The sequence below is a fragment of the Glycine soja genome, chromosome 18, assembly GCF_004193775.1.
Source record: "Glycine soja cultivar W05 chromosome 18, ASM419377v2, whole genome shotgun sequence".
Taxonomy (NCBI): domain Eukaryota; kingdom Viridiplantae; phylum Streptophyta; class Magnoliopsida; order Fabales; family Fabaceae; genus Glycine; species Glycine soja.
The window spans coordinates 19,324,294-19,340,654 of NC_041019.1; the positions used below are offsets into that span (position 1 = coordinate 19,324,294).

General features: G+C 37.0%; 3 protein-coding genes across 6 annotated transcripts; 2 read left to right on the forward strand and 1 right to left on the reverse strand.

Moving 5' to 3' along the window:
* Nucleotides 1-234: 234 nt before the first annotated feature.
* Nucleotides 235-2,448, forward strand: LOC114395129 (gluconokinase-like). The gene is made up of 4 exons (XM_028356838.1): nt 235-378; nt 468-510; nt 1,511-1,590; nt 1,707-2,448. The coding sequence occupies exons 1-4, from the start codon at nt 363-365 to the stop codon at nt 2,147-2,149; spliced, it is 582 nt and encodes a 193-aa protein (XP_028212639.1). The 5' UTR covers nt 235-362; the 3' UTR covers nt 2,150-2,448.
* Nucleotides 2,449-3,916: 1,468 nt separating this feature from the next.
* Nucleotides 3,917-8,044, forward strand: LOC114396451 (putative pentatricopeptide repeat-containing protein At3g25970). Of its 4 annotated transcripts, none has more exons than XM_028358431.1 (4): nt 3,917-6,677; nt 6,784-6,873; nt 7,356-7,435; nt 7,616-8,044. In XM_028358431.1, exon 1 carries the CDS (start codon nt 4,301-4,303, stop codon nt 6,410-6,412), a length of 2,112 nt encoding a protein of 703 aa, XP_028214232.1. In that variant the 5' UTR covers nt 3,917-4,300; the 3' UTR covers nt 6,413-6,677; nt 6,784-6,873; nt 7,356-7,435; nt 7,616-8,044. The 4 variants fall into 4 exon arrangements, with proteins under 4 accessions (XP_028214232.1, XP_028214233.1, XP_028214231.1 ...); XM_028358432.1 differs by having other exon boundaries at nt 6,800-6,873; XM_028358430.1 differs by having other exon boundaries at nt 3,917-6,873.
* Nucleotides 8,045-8,928: 884 nt separating this feature from the next.
* On the reverse strand, nt 8,929-16,296 carry LOC114396453. Its single transcript, XM_028358434.1, has 3 exons — nt 16,101-16,296; nt 15,331-15,529; nt 8,929-9,345 (listed from the first exon to the last, which is right to left on the reverse strand). The coding sequence occupies exons 2-3, from the start codon at nt 15,508-15,510 to the stop codon at nt 9,172-9,174; spliced, it is 354 nt and encodes a 117-aa protein (XP_028214235.1). The 5' UTR covers nt 15,511-15,529; nt 16,101-16,296; the 3' UTR covers nt 8,929-9,171.
* Between the last annotated feature and the right edge of the window lie 65 nt (nt 16,297-16,361).

The following is a 16,361-nucleotide window of genomic DNA, read 5'->3' on the forward strand; positions in this document are numbered from 1 at the left end:
GTTAATAGAGGTAACAACAGATATAAGATGTAAGATTGGTCGGATTGTTAAGAAATAAGGAAAAAAAAGAAAAGGTTAGATTTGATTTCTCCCTTGTTATCAAACTAATTAACATATGCTGATAAAAAAAAATTAAAAAAAAAAAAAACAATAGAGGTAACAACGATATTTTGTTTTATTTGGTAGAAACCACGTGAAGTTGTCTAAAAAAAAAAAACATGTGATTGTGAACATTATTTCATTGTCTTCGTGCATATGATATAATATAATATCTATGTACTTTTCAAGGTTCTCTCAATTTTTCAGGTTCCAAAAGTCAATATACAATTTCTGATCTCTGCGTTCCAATCTAATTGATCAATATGCCTTCAAACGATGGTAAACGATTCACTATTTCTCTTCCTCAATGTTTTGCTTCATTTTTTGTGTATCAATTAAATTCATATCTGAAACCGAAAACATCACAGGTGTAGTTATCGTGGTCATGGGTGTCAGCGGTGCTGGAAAAACGTAAGTGTCCAACTCCAATCCATATAATGAAATAAACTTCAGATAAGAATTAGATAGGCACTACATTTCATTTTGTGTTATTATCATGCTATTTTGCTGGATTGGACCAATTGTTACATAGTATAACATAATTGACACATAACTTTGTCCCTTCAACGGTTCAATCCCAGGTTTGTGTGCGTATGGAAAAAAATCTATCAGGAGATGTTGATCAAAACATCTCAAGGATTAGTGTTTAACTCCCGGCCGAAGGATACTTTAAGTTAAAAGAAAAGATTCATATGCATTAAACTACAGTTATTTTGGGGCTAGAACTAAAAAAGACGTCATAATATATGTATGAAAGATTTGTCTTCTTGGTGCTTTTGTAAAATGAAAAGTGAAAGTGCATTCCCCATTGATCTCAATTAAAGTACTTGTAATTTAAACTAACTGTACCTCAATGATAAATATACCTTTATTTTCTCACTTTGCACTTTTACTCAGTTTACAAGAGTTAAATCTCATTTTTGTATTAACATTTATTTTTGGGAGAGCCTTAACTATCCAATTCTTTTACCACCCTCTGCCCTGTAAGGGAAAGTAGCAGACACTTAGTGTTATGTACGTTAAGTTTATGAAAATGCCTGCAGCTGTGGAACGTAATCTTGTTTAACTCTTTCATTACTTAGAAGGTCACCTTTACCTAACTAGGTTATTAATTATCATTCTTACTAGTTATTACTACTTCTTTTGGTGATAAAATTTATCATTATGTAGCGCCCCAAAAATAGATATTATTATGCCTGCTATCACATACTTCAACATATAAAGGCATGACGATTTCTTTTATATATATATATATATATATATATTGAAAAAGGATGATCCTTGTTAAATATGGCTTATGCAAGTCATTGCTTGATATGTGGGACATTTAATCAATTTCAAGCTGTTGAACGACACTGCTTGGTTAAGATTTTTTGTTGTAAAACTTATCTAATGGATATTTATTCAACAGCACAATAGGTCGGAAACTGGAAAAAGAGTCGAAATATAAGTATCTTGATGCTGATGATTTTCACTCAGAATCAAACAAAGGTGTGTATATCAGTATGCACAATTTGATTAACCCTCCATAAAGACTGTTTCAATATGTTTTCTTCATCCCCTTTTTCCTTGAACTTTTTTCAACCTCATTTCTTACAATACAACAGAAAAGATGCGTATGGGAATCCCACTTACAGATGAAGATCGGATGCCATGGTTTGAATCACTACGCGATGCCATAAAAGAATACTTAAATAACAAAAAGGGTCTGATTCTTGGCTGTTCTGCTTTGAAGAAGGAATATAGAGAAATTCTTAGATCAGGTGACCTTAGTTATAAATGGGGGACTTATGCAAGTGCTGTCAACTTCATTCTGTTGGATGCTCCTGCTGAAGTGCTGAGTGTTCGAGTAAATAAGAGAGCTGCAGAAGGAAAACATTATATGCCTGCATCTCTTCTGCAATCACAGTTAGATTTGCTTGAGATTGATGAGTCTGAGGGAGTACTTAGAGTTGATGCTACTTTGAGACCCCAAGCCATTGTAAACACCATTCTAAACATGAACCAGTTTCAGGGATGTTTCAATGTTGATTTTGTGGAGCCTCATTGATAAATTGGGATCATTATTTCAGGTTTCAAATATAGTTTGTACAAATAAATGGAAGAATGGGATTATGCATGAAAGAAAGGTTGAAGGGAATGGTTCAGAGTATGATAACCAATAGTAAAAAAGGAGCAAGCTGTAAATATGAATTTTTAACATTCCCTAGATTGATTCATGCCATTCTATTTCTTTTTCACCATATGATGTATATATAGAAAATTGCATGTCTCAATAGACCATTGTTTTGTAACTGAATTTTTTCTTATTATCATTTAATTAAACTTTAATGATGTGGCGATTGAACACGTATCGAGTTGGAACATATCATGTATTGTCCAATCTAAAGCACCAAATAATTTGAGTTACAATTCAGTTTGATTTGATCCTTCTGTTTTTTGAAGAATGAATTGGATGTTATTGAATTTCAACATTGGCCTAAAACTGTACATCAGATTGGATAAATACATCTCGTCTAAGGAAAAAGCTAACTTAACTTGTGTCAGTTGTGTGCTACCATATTGCCCAAGAAAAAGGCCAAAGTAAGTGCATAAGACTGACAATTTGACATTCATTAACTATTCAATGGAGATAGCTTTTTTTCCTGACTTGTCTTGCCACCAGGCTTGCCGTGACTGTTTGGGAAGCCATCATGATTCCCCATCACATTCCTTATCGCCTTTGCAAGCTTTGGTTGGAAACAACTTTGATAGTTCTTGGTTGCACAAGCAGGTACCTGGCCACTATGATCCTTGAAAATGATGCCAAGTCTCATGTAACACCATCCTTGGATACTGATGCAACAATATTTGCTTAATTTATACCTCCATATCCCAGACAGTTGAATATTTGTTATTATGATCTATTAAGGCACGAAGACTGAAATATTTCTGGTGACTCTCCATTGCCTTAATTCCAAGAACTACCGCCAGTTCATTTTTTCTAGGACTAGACACATTTCAACTACCAGAGAGTTTGGTTCAATCCTTAATTTTGACTTGTTTTTGTAAAGTTCATAAACTTGGAACTGCATAACTTAATTGGCAAATGACCTACAAACCAGTAAAATTTGTTGAATCTCTCCTCTAACTTCATTGTACTTGCAAGTATTACTCTTTTTTTCAATGAAAAAAAGAAGTTGCAACGTTATATACTTTTCATACAAAAATCCTCTGCATGACATTAAAATTGGTTACTAAATTTAGCTAATGTTGTAAACAATTTCAGCAAAACAAGGCATCAACTCCATCCGCGCAAAACTGAAATTAAAAAATTTAATTGAAAATCTAACAATGATGTATACAAGAAACACACCTTTGTTGTTTTTTTTTTTCTTTTATTCCCTATAACAAAAATCCTCTATAATTTGCAATTTGTGAAATTCAATTAAGTTAAAACTAAGTTTTCAAGAACTAATTATGAAACTATATAACCTCGTAATAATAATAATAAGATTGTGTTTAGTTTAGGATAGAAGAAGAAAAATATAAGATAAATTTTGTATTTTTCATGTGAAACATATATCTTTTATATTCTACTTTGATTAAAAAATTTGTCTTCTATTTTCAATTTTTATATTTCCATTCTTTAAACTAATACATCTTCTCTACTTTAATTAAAAAAATTCACTTCTATTTTTTATTTTTATATTTCCATTCTTTAAACTAAATACATCTTCTTCTTTCTTTTACATCTTTTTTTTTTTTTTTTTGAAGTCATGACTTTAAAGTTTAAACCAAAGACACCCTAATACTAGTAGTAGTAAAAGGCATGAGAATTGAGAAGGTGTACCTGAACGATGTCGTGTTTGGAGATGATATTGATATATTCTTCTCTCACTTAAGGCTGACATATGCTCATGTTTGAGGGTTTCGTTTTCTGATACAACTCCGAAGCCATAACCATTGAGCACAGTGAGACAAAAATGCAAGAACCAAGTTCAAAACTGAATTTGGGTTTTAATGGATGAAAACAAAGCCCGTCCGTACCATGACCAACGTCTTGGTAGCCTTCAAAACTCGTAATTTTTGGTGCAATTTGAAACTAAAACCTGGGAACGCAACGTTTTGGTTAATTAAGACCTCTTTCACTGTCTCATTCAAATTCCATTATGGGCATCAAAATCTTATGTATTTTAAAACCACGCTATCGTCTCTTTGAATGAAGAGGTTGCACTCCCTCACTTTGCTTGGCCTCATAGCAACCCATTGCCGAGCAATCAAGTTAGGCTCCATCGCAGATCCTTACACTGCCAACAACCTCATAACTTCGTATGCAAAATGCACCGAGTTAAATTCTGCTCACCAAGTGTTCGACGAAATGCCCCACAGAGACACCGTGTCTTGGAATGCCATAATTTCCGCTTTTGCAAGTTCCGGTGACCTGGACACCACATGGCAACTCCTCGGTGCCATGAGAAGGTCTACACATGCATTTGACAGCCGCACATTTGGAAGCATTCTCAAGGGTGTTGCCTATGTTGGCAAGCTCAAGCTAGGGCAACAACTTCATTCTGTTATGCTCAAGGTGGGGCTATCAGAAAACGTGTTTTCTGGTAGTGCCCTCTTGGATATGTATGCCAAGTGTGGGAGAGTTGACGATGGATATGTTGTGTTCCAGAGCATGCCAGAGCGCAATTATGTGTCGTGGAATACACTTGTTGCCAGTTATTCTCGAGTTGGTGATTGTGACATGGCATTTTGGGTGCTAAGTTGTATGGAGCTTGAAGGTGTAGAGATTGATGATGGCACAGTGTCTCCACTTTTAACATTGCTTGATAATGCCATGTTTTATAAGTTGACAATGCAGTTGCATTGTAAAATTGTGAAACATGGGCTGGAATTGTTTAACACTGTCTGCAATGCCACTATCACGGCATATTCAGAGTGCTGCTCTTTGCAAGATGCTGAGAGAGTATTTGATGGTGCTGTGTTGTGTCGTGATCTGGTTACATGGAATTCCATGCTTGGTGCTTACTTGATGCATGAGAAAGAAGATCTTGCTTTTAAAGTTTTCCTTGATATGCAGAATTTTGGGTTTGAGCCTGATGCTTATACTTACACTGGGATTGTCGGTGCTTGTTCTGTGCAAGAGCATAAAACCTGTGGAAAATGTTTACATGGGTTGGTGATAAAAAGGGGTCTTGACAATTCTGTGCCAGTTTCCAATGCTTTGATTTCCATGTATATCAGATTTAATGATAGGTGCATGGAAGATGCATTAAGAATCTTCTTTTCCATGGATCTCAAAGATTGTTGCACTTGGAACTCCATTTTGGCAGGATATGTACAAGTTGGTTTGAGTGAAGATGCCTTGAGGTTATTTTTACAGATGAGATGTCTGGTCATAGAAATTGACCACTATACTTTTTCAGCTGTCATAAGATCATGCTCAGATTTAGCAACTTTACAGTTAGGTCAGCAATTTCATGTCTTAGCACTTAAAGTAGGTTTTGATACCAATAGTTATGTCGGGAGTTCGTTGATCTTCATGTATTCTAAATGTGGGATCATAGAAGATGCTAGGAAATCTTTTGAAGCAACTTCCAAAGACAATGCAATTGTTTGGAATTCAATCATCTTTGGGTATGCACAACATGGACAAGGAAACATTGCACTTGACCTCTTTTACATGATGAAAGAGAGAAAGGTGAAACTTGATCATATAACCTTTGTTGCAGTTCTAACTGCATGTAGTCATAATGGGCTGGTAGAAGAAGGCTGCAACTTTATAGAGTCTATGGAGTCTGATTTTGGTATTCCACCACGACAGGAGCACTATGCTTGTGCAATTGATCTCTATGGTAGGGCAGGGCATCTTAAGAAGGCAACAGCTTTGGTTGAAACAATGCCTTTTGAACCTGATGCAATGGTGTTGAAAACTTTATTAGGTGCTTGTAGATTTTGTGGTGATATTGAATTGGCTAGTCAAATAGCAAAAATTTTGTTAGAGCTGGAGCCTGAGGAGCACTGCACATATGTTATACTCTCTGAAATGTATGGGCGCTTCAAGATGTGGGGTGAGAAGGCTAGTGTAACAAGGATGATGCGAGAAAGGGGAGTGAAAAAGGTTCCAGGTTGGAGTTGGATAGAAGTGAAAAATAATGTGCATGCTTTCAACGCTGAAGATCATTCCCATCCCCAATGTGAAGAGATATACATACTACTACAACAACTAAATGAGGGAATTAAGTTATTTGATAATTTTGTCGATCAAATGTTACTGCAAAGTTTAGATAATCTAGATGTTTATGATGATCAAAAGTTCTTATGATTCTTGTATTTTGTTTGTTGGATTTCGTTGGAAGCTTTCAAGGATGGTGTACAGAGTCTTCACAAGATGTGATATGAACTTTGTCACTGAGATCTAATTTTTAAAACCCATACTAGGCAAAATCAGTTGCAGTTACAATTGATCGGTATAACTTGATGGGATGAGTTGGATCCTACGTATATCCACATTCCACAACAACAACTACAATGACAATCACAGTTCAGTGAAGACTTAAATTCTGATAAGGCACGCAACGTTAAGAGAGGTAATCTTACCTCATTTTATTTGGTGCAAACCACGTTGGCTGCAAAATGCATGTGATTGTGAACTTTATCATTTTCTTTGTGCACATATAATATATATTTTTCCAGGCTCTCTTTTGTTCAGGTTCCCAAAGTCAAGATATACAATTTCTGATCTCTGCATCCCAATCATATACATTAATATGGCTTCAAACAAGGGTAAATGATCCACTATTTTCCCTTCATTTTGTATACCAATTAAATTCATTAATGCTGACGGTTATCCTACCGAGTTCACAGTTATCCTACCTAGTTTGAACAAGATTATTTTTTGCGAAAAATACCTGTGGTCAATATCCAAAAAATACTTCCCTCCTCCCTGCAAAGGACAGTAGCAGACACTTCTAGTGTTATGTACGTTAAATTTATGAAAATGCCTGCAGATCTTGTTGAACTCTTTCATTACTTAGTAGATAGCCTTTATCTACCTAGGATATTAGTTATCATCATCGAAAGGCATGACAAATTTTTTATATATATGTATAGAAAAAGGATGATTATTCTTAAATATGGCTTTTGCAAGTGATTGCTTGCTCTCGTGATGATATGTGGGACATTTAACCATTTTCAAGCTGTTGAACGGCACTGGTTGGTTAACATTTTTTGTTGCAAAACTTATCTATCGGATATTTATTCAACAGCACAATTGGTCGGAGGTTGGAAAAAGAGATGAAATACAAGTATCTTGATGCTGATGATTTTCATTCTGAATCAAACAAAGGTGTGTATATATATGAGTATACACAATTGCACATATTTCAATGCATATTTGGCTGATAGAACAGATAGGCACGTTGATTAACCCTCGATAAGGAACTTGTTTCTATCTGTTTTTCATTCTTTCTTTTCTTTTCTTTTCTTTTTTTACTTTGTTTTCATCTCACTTCTTCCAATACAACAGAAAAGATGCGAATGGGAATCCCACTGGCACTTACGGATGAAGACCGAATGTCGGGCTTGAATCACTATGTGATACCATAAACGAATACTTAATTAACAAAAAGGGTCTGATTCTTGGTCGTTCTGCTTTGAGGAATCAATATAGAGAAATGCTTAGATCAGTGACCCTGGTTATGAATGGGGGACTTATGCAAGTGGTGTTAACTTCATTCTCTTGGATGCTCCTGCTGGAGTGCTTAGTGTTCAAGTAAATAAGAGAGCTGCAGAAGGGAAACATTATATGCCTGCATGAGTCTGCATCTGTTCTGCAATCTCAGTTAGATTTACTTAAGATTGATGTTCTGACTTCTGAGGCAGTACTTAGAGTTGATGCTACTTTGAGACCCCAAGCCATTGTAAACATGCACCAGTTTCAGGGCTGTTCAATCATGATTGTATTGAACTCATTAATAACATGGCATCATTATTTCAGGTTTCAAATAGTTTGTACAAAAAAAAGGAAGAGTAAGATTATGCCTAAAAGGGGGAGAGACTGGTTCAGAGCAGGATAACCAATAGGAAAAAAAGATCAAGCTGTAAATATGAATTTTTCACATTCCCCGGATTGATTCATGCCATTCTATTTCTTTAGTAGTTAGTGCAATTTAGTCTTTAATTAATTTAAATGACGTGACAATTGTACACTATTAAGTTACAATGTGATAGTACATCGTCCAAACTAAAACCCCAGATAATTTAAATCACAATTTAGCTTGGTTCTATCATTTTTTTTTTAAAGAATGAATTGGATGTTACTGAAAAAGCTAATTTAGCTATCTTGCTGCCATGTTGCCACAGCATTTGGTATAGGAGAGAGAGAAAGAGTCCAAAGTGCATGAGACTGACATTCTTTAACTATTCCATGGAAATAACTTGTTTCATGACCAGACTTACAATAGCTGTCTGCAATCTATTTCAAAGGTGACTTAAGTAAGACATGGTTGGGCAGCCATCATGATTCCCCATCACAAGTCTTGATTGGAAAGAACTTTTATAGTGCTGGGTTGTGCAAGCAAGCACTTGGCCCCTATGGTCCCTCAAAATGGAACCGAGTTCTGTACCATCACCCTTGGATACTAATGCATCAATATTTGTTTAATTTATAGACTTAATTGCAAAAATAGTCTTTCATATTTATCCCAACTCATTAAATCGATCTTCCTGAAATTTAATTCACCAATTTAGTCTCCCTTTTCATACAATAATTTTCTGCATGATGTTAAAATTGGTAACTAAATTTAGCTAATGTCATAAATAATTTACCCGGAAACATAATTTCAGCAAACAGCATCAACACCATCACAGAAAAGAATGAAATAAAAATTTAATTGAGGAAGTCATGACACTTAACTCAAATCTAACAGGAATTATAAACCACAACTAAACAGTTAAATTTCAATAATTAATCCTAGAAGTACTTAAACTGAGCTTGGCATTTCAGGTGATTCCTCGACAGCACTAGCCCTGGGGGAGAGAAGTCAAAATCATACTTTTCCTTTTTGTCACCCCAGCAAAGCCTTATTTTTTTGCCTTGGCAAATCTGAGGCAACGGTACTTTTCACCACTTACTGTAATTTCAAGAGCTCCATCTTGGTTATCTTGATTTGATGCAGTTCCCATTAAGACACTTTTCTCTTTCTCTAGATTGTCTCTCTCCATCTTCAGCCTTGCTTCTTGACGAGCAATTTCTGCCTGGAACATTAAAAAATTGAGGGAAACGAAGGAGTTGTTTATTTTATTTTATTTTCTTTAATAGCAGGATCATAAATAGAAATATCTGTTTGATGAATGGAAATATTGTTAGAATAATCAGTCAATTTCAACTTCTCTTCCCCTTTTTTCACTTTCACAAGTGCAACAATATTTATGCTTCACAGTAATATGCACAAATCTTTACAGAACATAGAGAAGCATGTTATTATTCATTAATTGAAACATTAAAAAGTGCTGTCCAGAAAGCCTTATCTGGTGACCATGTGATAACTTGAATGCAAGAACAGTGATCACTAAAACAACATCCCAGAGGCAGACTCTAAGGGCAAAGGAATTTCAAATTTAGATCTAAAATTAACTTTTAAGGGCATATATCAGATTCTAAAGGCTAACTATGCCACCTGTTTAATTCTTAATTTCATTTTTTTATATTATACATTTATTTTGTTTCTTGCAACCATGAAGCAACTGTTAGTTATATTTGTTATCTCTTGCTTCAAATTTCAGGCAATTTGTTTATATCTAGATTTGTTCCACAATCACTATTTGAACCATCACTCCCATCAAGGGGTTTATCATGTAGCAAACACTTAGTAGACATATTTAGAGCGCTAGAAAGCTTCATTTATTCAGCTTGTGATGGTTAAAGAATCCTTTCTACATATAGTGCTTGGAGCATAAAAGCCACATTGCTTTCTTTTTTCAATTTCAGAAGCAGTTTGCTAAAATTGCATCAATATTAATATAGGCGGTACCAAAAAGCTCAAATGAATCTACCTCAGAATGTGATAGTTAAGAATCATTTCGCACAATGCCTAGTGCCTAAAAGTCACTTTGCTTTATAATGTACTAGAGCCTTACAGAAACAGTAACAATATAATTTGGGTGCAACTTTTATCAGTAGTCTGCATAACAATGAAAAAATTATAAGTAAAAACGATTAGAGGCAAAGCTATGGGGAGTGTCCCAATGACACAACACAGGTAGTAAAGATGTAGGACAAATAACATGGGTTCAAACCCTAATGCAGTCCATCCCCTTCCCATGCCCCTATGGGATTCCTCCAAGGTCCACCTCTGTGATGAGTCCTCCCTTGAACCAAAAATAGAAGCTAAGGAGAGAGAGTTTAATAGTTATTTAGTATGCATAAATGATACTTAATTTCACTCCACCTGGACTTAGCTCAGGTAGAGTCAAAGACTTAAAATATTAAAGCAGCAGTGACAAATTTAGGTTGTTACATAGTGAGAGATCAGAGCTTTGCATTTTGTTCATTACCTTCCTCTGCCAATCCATATAGGAAAGGAAATGCAGAGTGAAAATTACAACAACAACAATAGTCTTATCCCACTAGGATGTTAAGTAGTGTGTAGTATAAAAGCTTAGTGTGATTAGTTTTGACTAGTAAGTGGACAACTACTATAAGTAGTGTGTAAAAGCATTCTGTTGAAAAATATAATAAGAATAAGTCATTCTTTCATCATCTGTGTTAGTATTCCATCTTTCTTTCTCAGCTCTCTCTCTTTAGTTTCCCTAACAAAGTGGTATCAAGAGCCAAATCAAGATCCATTTGTGATCTGTGACCATGGCCCAGAAAAGCTCAGCCATCTCTCTCCCCACAACCCTTCCCATCCTCGACGGCAAGAACTGGAGCCGGTGGTGCATCCAGATGCGCGTGATTCTTGGGTATCAAGAGGTTCTAGAGATTGTGGAGGAGGGATTCCCGGCGCTCGGCGAAGCACCCACCGCTGCAGAACGCACCGCCTTCAAGGAGAACAAGAAGCGGGACTGCAAGGCGATGTACATTCTTCATCAATGCGTAGATGAAGCCCATTTTGAGAAGATCGCTGAGGCATCCAGTGCTCATGCGGCTTGGGAAATCCTGGAAACGGCGAATGAGGGAGCGGCGAAGGTTAAGAAGGTGAAATTGCAGACAATGCGACGGCAATACGAGCTGATGGCGATGGAGGACTCCGAGACCATTGCAGCGTTCTTCCACCGCGTGCTTGTCCTCACGAATGCGATGAAGGCATACGGCGAGGAATTGAAGACCTTGACGATTGTTGAGAAGATCTTGCGGTGTTTGGCTCCAAGATTCGACCATGTGGTTGTTGCCATGGAAGAATCCGGGAAGGTGGAGTCCATAACGATTGCTGCGCTTCAAGGTTCCCTCGAAGCTCACGAACAACGCCTACTAGAGCGTACCACAGGTAGAGCTTCGGATCAGGCCCAGTCTTCACGAAAGAACGATTTTCACCGCAAAGGTAACAATAGGGGCAAAGTGAAAGGCAAAGAATACAAGAGTTCATCAGGAAAGGGTTCTGGAAATCATGAACCCTCAAAATCTGATCAAGAGCCAGTTGAATCATCAGGGCGTAGAAATGGGGGAAATCAAAGGTATCGGGGCAAGAAGAAAGTGATTGATCGCAAGAAGCTGAGGTGTTACAATTGTAACAAGATTGGTCATTTCTCCTCTGAGTGTAATGCCCCTGCCCAAGGAAATCATCATGATGGACATGGTGGTGATGAAGCCAATTTGCTCAAAGATGATGGCGATCTTGATGAAGATCCTCCTGTGATGATGATGATGACCACCAATTCAGATTCTGGCAGTTCAAGAACATGGTATTTGTATTCTGGTTGCTCGAATCACATGACAGGGCATAGGAATTGGCTAGTAAATTTTGATGATTCAAAAAGAAGTGTCATTCGATTAGCTAACAATAGAACAATTGCTGCTCAAGGAATGGGAGATGTCCTGATATCTAAGAAGGATGGAAGCAATGCTCTCCTCTCAGATGTCTTGTTTGTTCCAGGTATGAAGAGTAATCTGGTGAGCATTGGTCAATTGGTTGAAAAAGGATTCAAACTGAAATGTGAAGAAGGAGTTCTGGAGTTGTTTGATCAACAAAGGAAGAGAATGTTGAAGATCCCACTTGCCCAGAACAGAACCTTTCAAGTGGATCTTTCAGTCACTGAATCTCAGTGTATGTCAGCTGAAATTCTGGATAGTGATACTTGGCTTTGGCATCTCAGGCTAGGGCATTTGAATTTCAAAGGAATGAACATGTTAAGATCCAAAGGCATGGTTCGTGGTCTGCCATCTATTACTATTCCAAAAAAGGTATGTGAAAATTGCATCTTTAGCAAACAACCTAGAAGTTCATTCAGCAACTTTACACACTCTAGGTCTCAGAATTTGTTGGATGTTGTATACTCTGATTGTTGTGGTCCTTTTGATACACCTTCACTTGAGAACAACAAGTACTTTGTGAGCTTTGTTGATGAATTCAGTAGGAAATTATGGTTGTATATGCTGAAGCTCAAGAGTGAAGTGTTTGAGACTTTTAAAATATTTAAAAGTATGGTTGAAAAGCAGTCAGGGAGAAGCATTAAAATTCTGAGAACAGATGGAGGAGGAGAGTTTTGCTCTACAGAGATGTCCAATTATTGCAAGGAACATGGCATTGTTCATGAGATAACAGCACCCTATACTCCTCAGCATAATGGTATTGCTGAGAGGAGGAATAGGACTGTGCTTAACATGGTGAGAAGCATGCTAAGAAGCAAGCAACTTCCTCACAGATTTTGGGGGGAAGCTGCTACAATTGCTGCCTATGTTCTTAATAGGTGTCCAACACAAAGGCTCATTGGCATGGTCCCTGAGGAAGCCTGGACTGGAAGGAAACCATCTGTGAGTCACTTCAAAGTGTTTGGATCATTGTGTTTCAAACATGTTCCTGACCAGAGAAGGAAGAAATTGGATTCCAAGTCAGAGGTGATGATTTTTGTTGGGTATAATCCCACAGGCTCATATAGACTGTATGATCCTAATGCACATCAAATTGTGTACAGCAGAGATGTCTATGTGGATGAACAAAGATCATGGAAGGATTATACTGAAAATTTCAGTGTTTCAAGAAGACAAGTGCAGCTCAGTTGGGATAACTCTGAGGTGATTAATGATCCTACAAGGTTCAATCATGATGCATCCCCAACAGGAGTCAGAGGAAGAGCAGTAAGAAATAGACAACAACCAGTGAGACTGCAAGATTATGAGTTGTTTCCTGATAATGCAGTGACTAATGATGGTGATTTGATCCATTTAGCACTCCAATCTGACATAGAGTCAGTCAGCTTTGATGAAGCCATCAACAGTGAGGTATGGAGGAAAGCTATGGCTGAAGAAATTGAATCAATTGAAAGGAATAAGACATGGGAATTGGTGGTTTTACCTCAGAATAAGAATCCTATTTCAGTGAAATGGGTCTACAAGACCAAACTCAATCCAGATGGCACTATATCTAAGCACAAAGCTAGATTAGTGGCTAGAGGGTTTCTTCAGGAGCAAGGCATTGATTATAAAGAGGTGTTTGCACCAGTTGCTAGATTTGAGACAATTAGACTCATTGTGGCTTTAGCAAATCTAAATCATTGGGATCTCTGGCAATTAGATGTTAAGTCAGCATTTCTCAATGGTCCACTAGATGAGGAAGTTTACATCATGCAGCCACCTGGATATGAGAGGAAAGGTGAGGAAGAAAAGGTGTTTAGGCTGAAGAAGGCTTTATATGGATTAAAGCAAGCCCCTCGAGCTTGGAACAAAAGGATTGATTCCTTTCTTAGTCATGTGGGCTTTGTTAAGTGCACTGTTGAACATGGTTTATATGTCAAGCAAGAGGGAGCTGGAGATATCACAATCATTTGCTTGTATGTTGATGATCTACTTATTACAGGTAGTGATGTGAAGTTGATTGATCGAGTCAAGAAGCAGCTCAGTCAAGAGTTTGAAATGACTGACTTGGGACTGCTCACTTACTTCTTAGGCATTGAATTTCTAAGGACTAATTGTGGAACATTCATGCTGCAAAGGAAGTATGTGATTGATATGTTGAAGAAGTTCAACATGAAAGGCTGCAATTCTGCAGAGACCCCAGCTGATATGAATGTGAAGCTTGAAAGTTCCACTGAGGAGGACAAGGTTGATTGCACAATGTACAGGCAGATTGTGGGGTGCTTAAGGTTTGTGTGCCACACAAGACCTGACATTTCATATAGTGGGAGTGGTGAGTAGGTTCATGAGTGATCCTAGAAAATCTCACTTGGTTGCAGCCAAAAGGATACTGAGGTATCTACAAGGCACTGCTAGTTTTGGAATTCTATTCCCATATCAAAAAGAGAAGGTTTGTCTACAGCTTGTAGCCTATTCAGACTCGGACTGGTGTGGGGACAAGGTGGATAGGAGGAGTACAATGGGTTATGTATTCTTTCTTTCTGGGGTTCCAATTTGTTGGTGCTCAAAGAAGCAGGATGTGATTGCTCTTTCCACATGTGAAGCAGAATATATTTCTGCTTGTAATGCTGCTTGTCAGGCCAATTGGATTACATACTTGCTGGAAGAATTGAATGTGAAGATGAGTGGAAATGTGGAGCTGTTGGTGGACAACAAATCTGCTATAGATTTGGCCAAAAATCCAGTCTCACATGGCAGAAGTAAACACATAGAAACTAAGTTCCACTTCTTGAGAGATCAAGTGAACAAAGGCAAAATTGATTTGAAGCACTGTAAGACAGATTTGCAGGTAGCAGATATTATGACCAAGGCTTTGAAGATTGACAGGTTCAAGATGCTCAGGAAGATGATGTGTGTTGTTAATTCTGCAGGTGTCTGAGTTTTTTTTCTATAAGCTTTTGTACTAAGGAGGAGTGTTAAGTAGTGTGTAGTATAAAAGCTTAGTGTGATTAGTTTTGACTAGTAAGTGGACAACTACTATAAGTAGTGTGTAAAAGCATTCTGTTGAAAAATATAATAAGAATAAGTCATTCTTTCATCATCTGTGTTAGTATTCCATCTTTCTTTCTCAGCTCTCTCTCTTTAGTTTCCCTAACATAGGAGAGCGCACATTAAAGTACGAAAAACTAAAAGGATTAAGAATTTCAGAGAAATGGTTATTTGTTAGATACCTCACGACGAGAAAGATCAGCCTTCCAAGCAGCTTCACGCTCAGCAACCTCTCGTTCCCGCTCCTCAATGTAACTTTGCATTTCTCTGTCCTTCATGATCCTATCCTGAATATCAGCATCCAACGCTTCCTGCAACTCTTGGACAAACTTATCTACTACCGCCTTTATTCGCAGCGACATCTTGTGCTAAAACCCCAACCTGACACCACACACACCCAAAAATAATCCTACTATATCCAATTACTCAGTTTGAGAAATGGAATTCACTCACATTAGTTTAAGCTCATTTCAATTACTTTTTTTTTTGTGAGCTTCTTGAAAAAGCTTTCAAATCTACACAATAATCATTTCCTCAAAATTTAATCCAAACCAAACACTTGTTTTTCATTTCAATCCCTTTGCAATGAATTGTCATTCCCTGATTTTCAAATTTAGGCTTTTCAACGAAGGTTCCCAATGGGAAACGCAATTTCATATCATTAGAAGAAAAAAAATTATGGAAATTCAGAGTCAAGAACAAGCAACAGGAATACAAAAAGACAAAACAATGATGTACACAAGAAACACACCTCTTGGGTTTGTTTTTTTTCTGTTATTCTCTTGAATCCTGTTATTCTGTTTTTATGCTAAAATCACAACGCTAAAATAATTAAGAAAAAAAGGTCCTTATAGTATGAAGTTTGTAAAAAAAAAATTCAGACCAAAAACTAATTAATTGGGAATATATATAATCGAAACGGAACCACATAATGAGAATTGAGAAGGTGTACCTGAACGACGTCGTATTTGGAGATGATATTGATATATTCTTCTCTCAGTTATATGCCCATAGTTTCGCTTGGTTTGAGAGTTTCGTTTTCTTCTGCTACTACTATGAACTACGAAGCCATCACCAATGTCATTCGGCAGTGACAGTGAGACGAAGCCACACGCGAAAGGTGAATGAATGCGTGAGTGAACCAAGTTGAAAACTCATTTTGGGTCTTAAGCTCCTAGTTGAATAATTAAGAAAGGGACTTTCATTGGGCCCA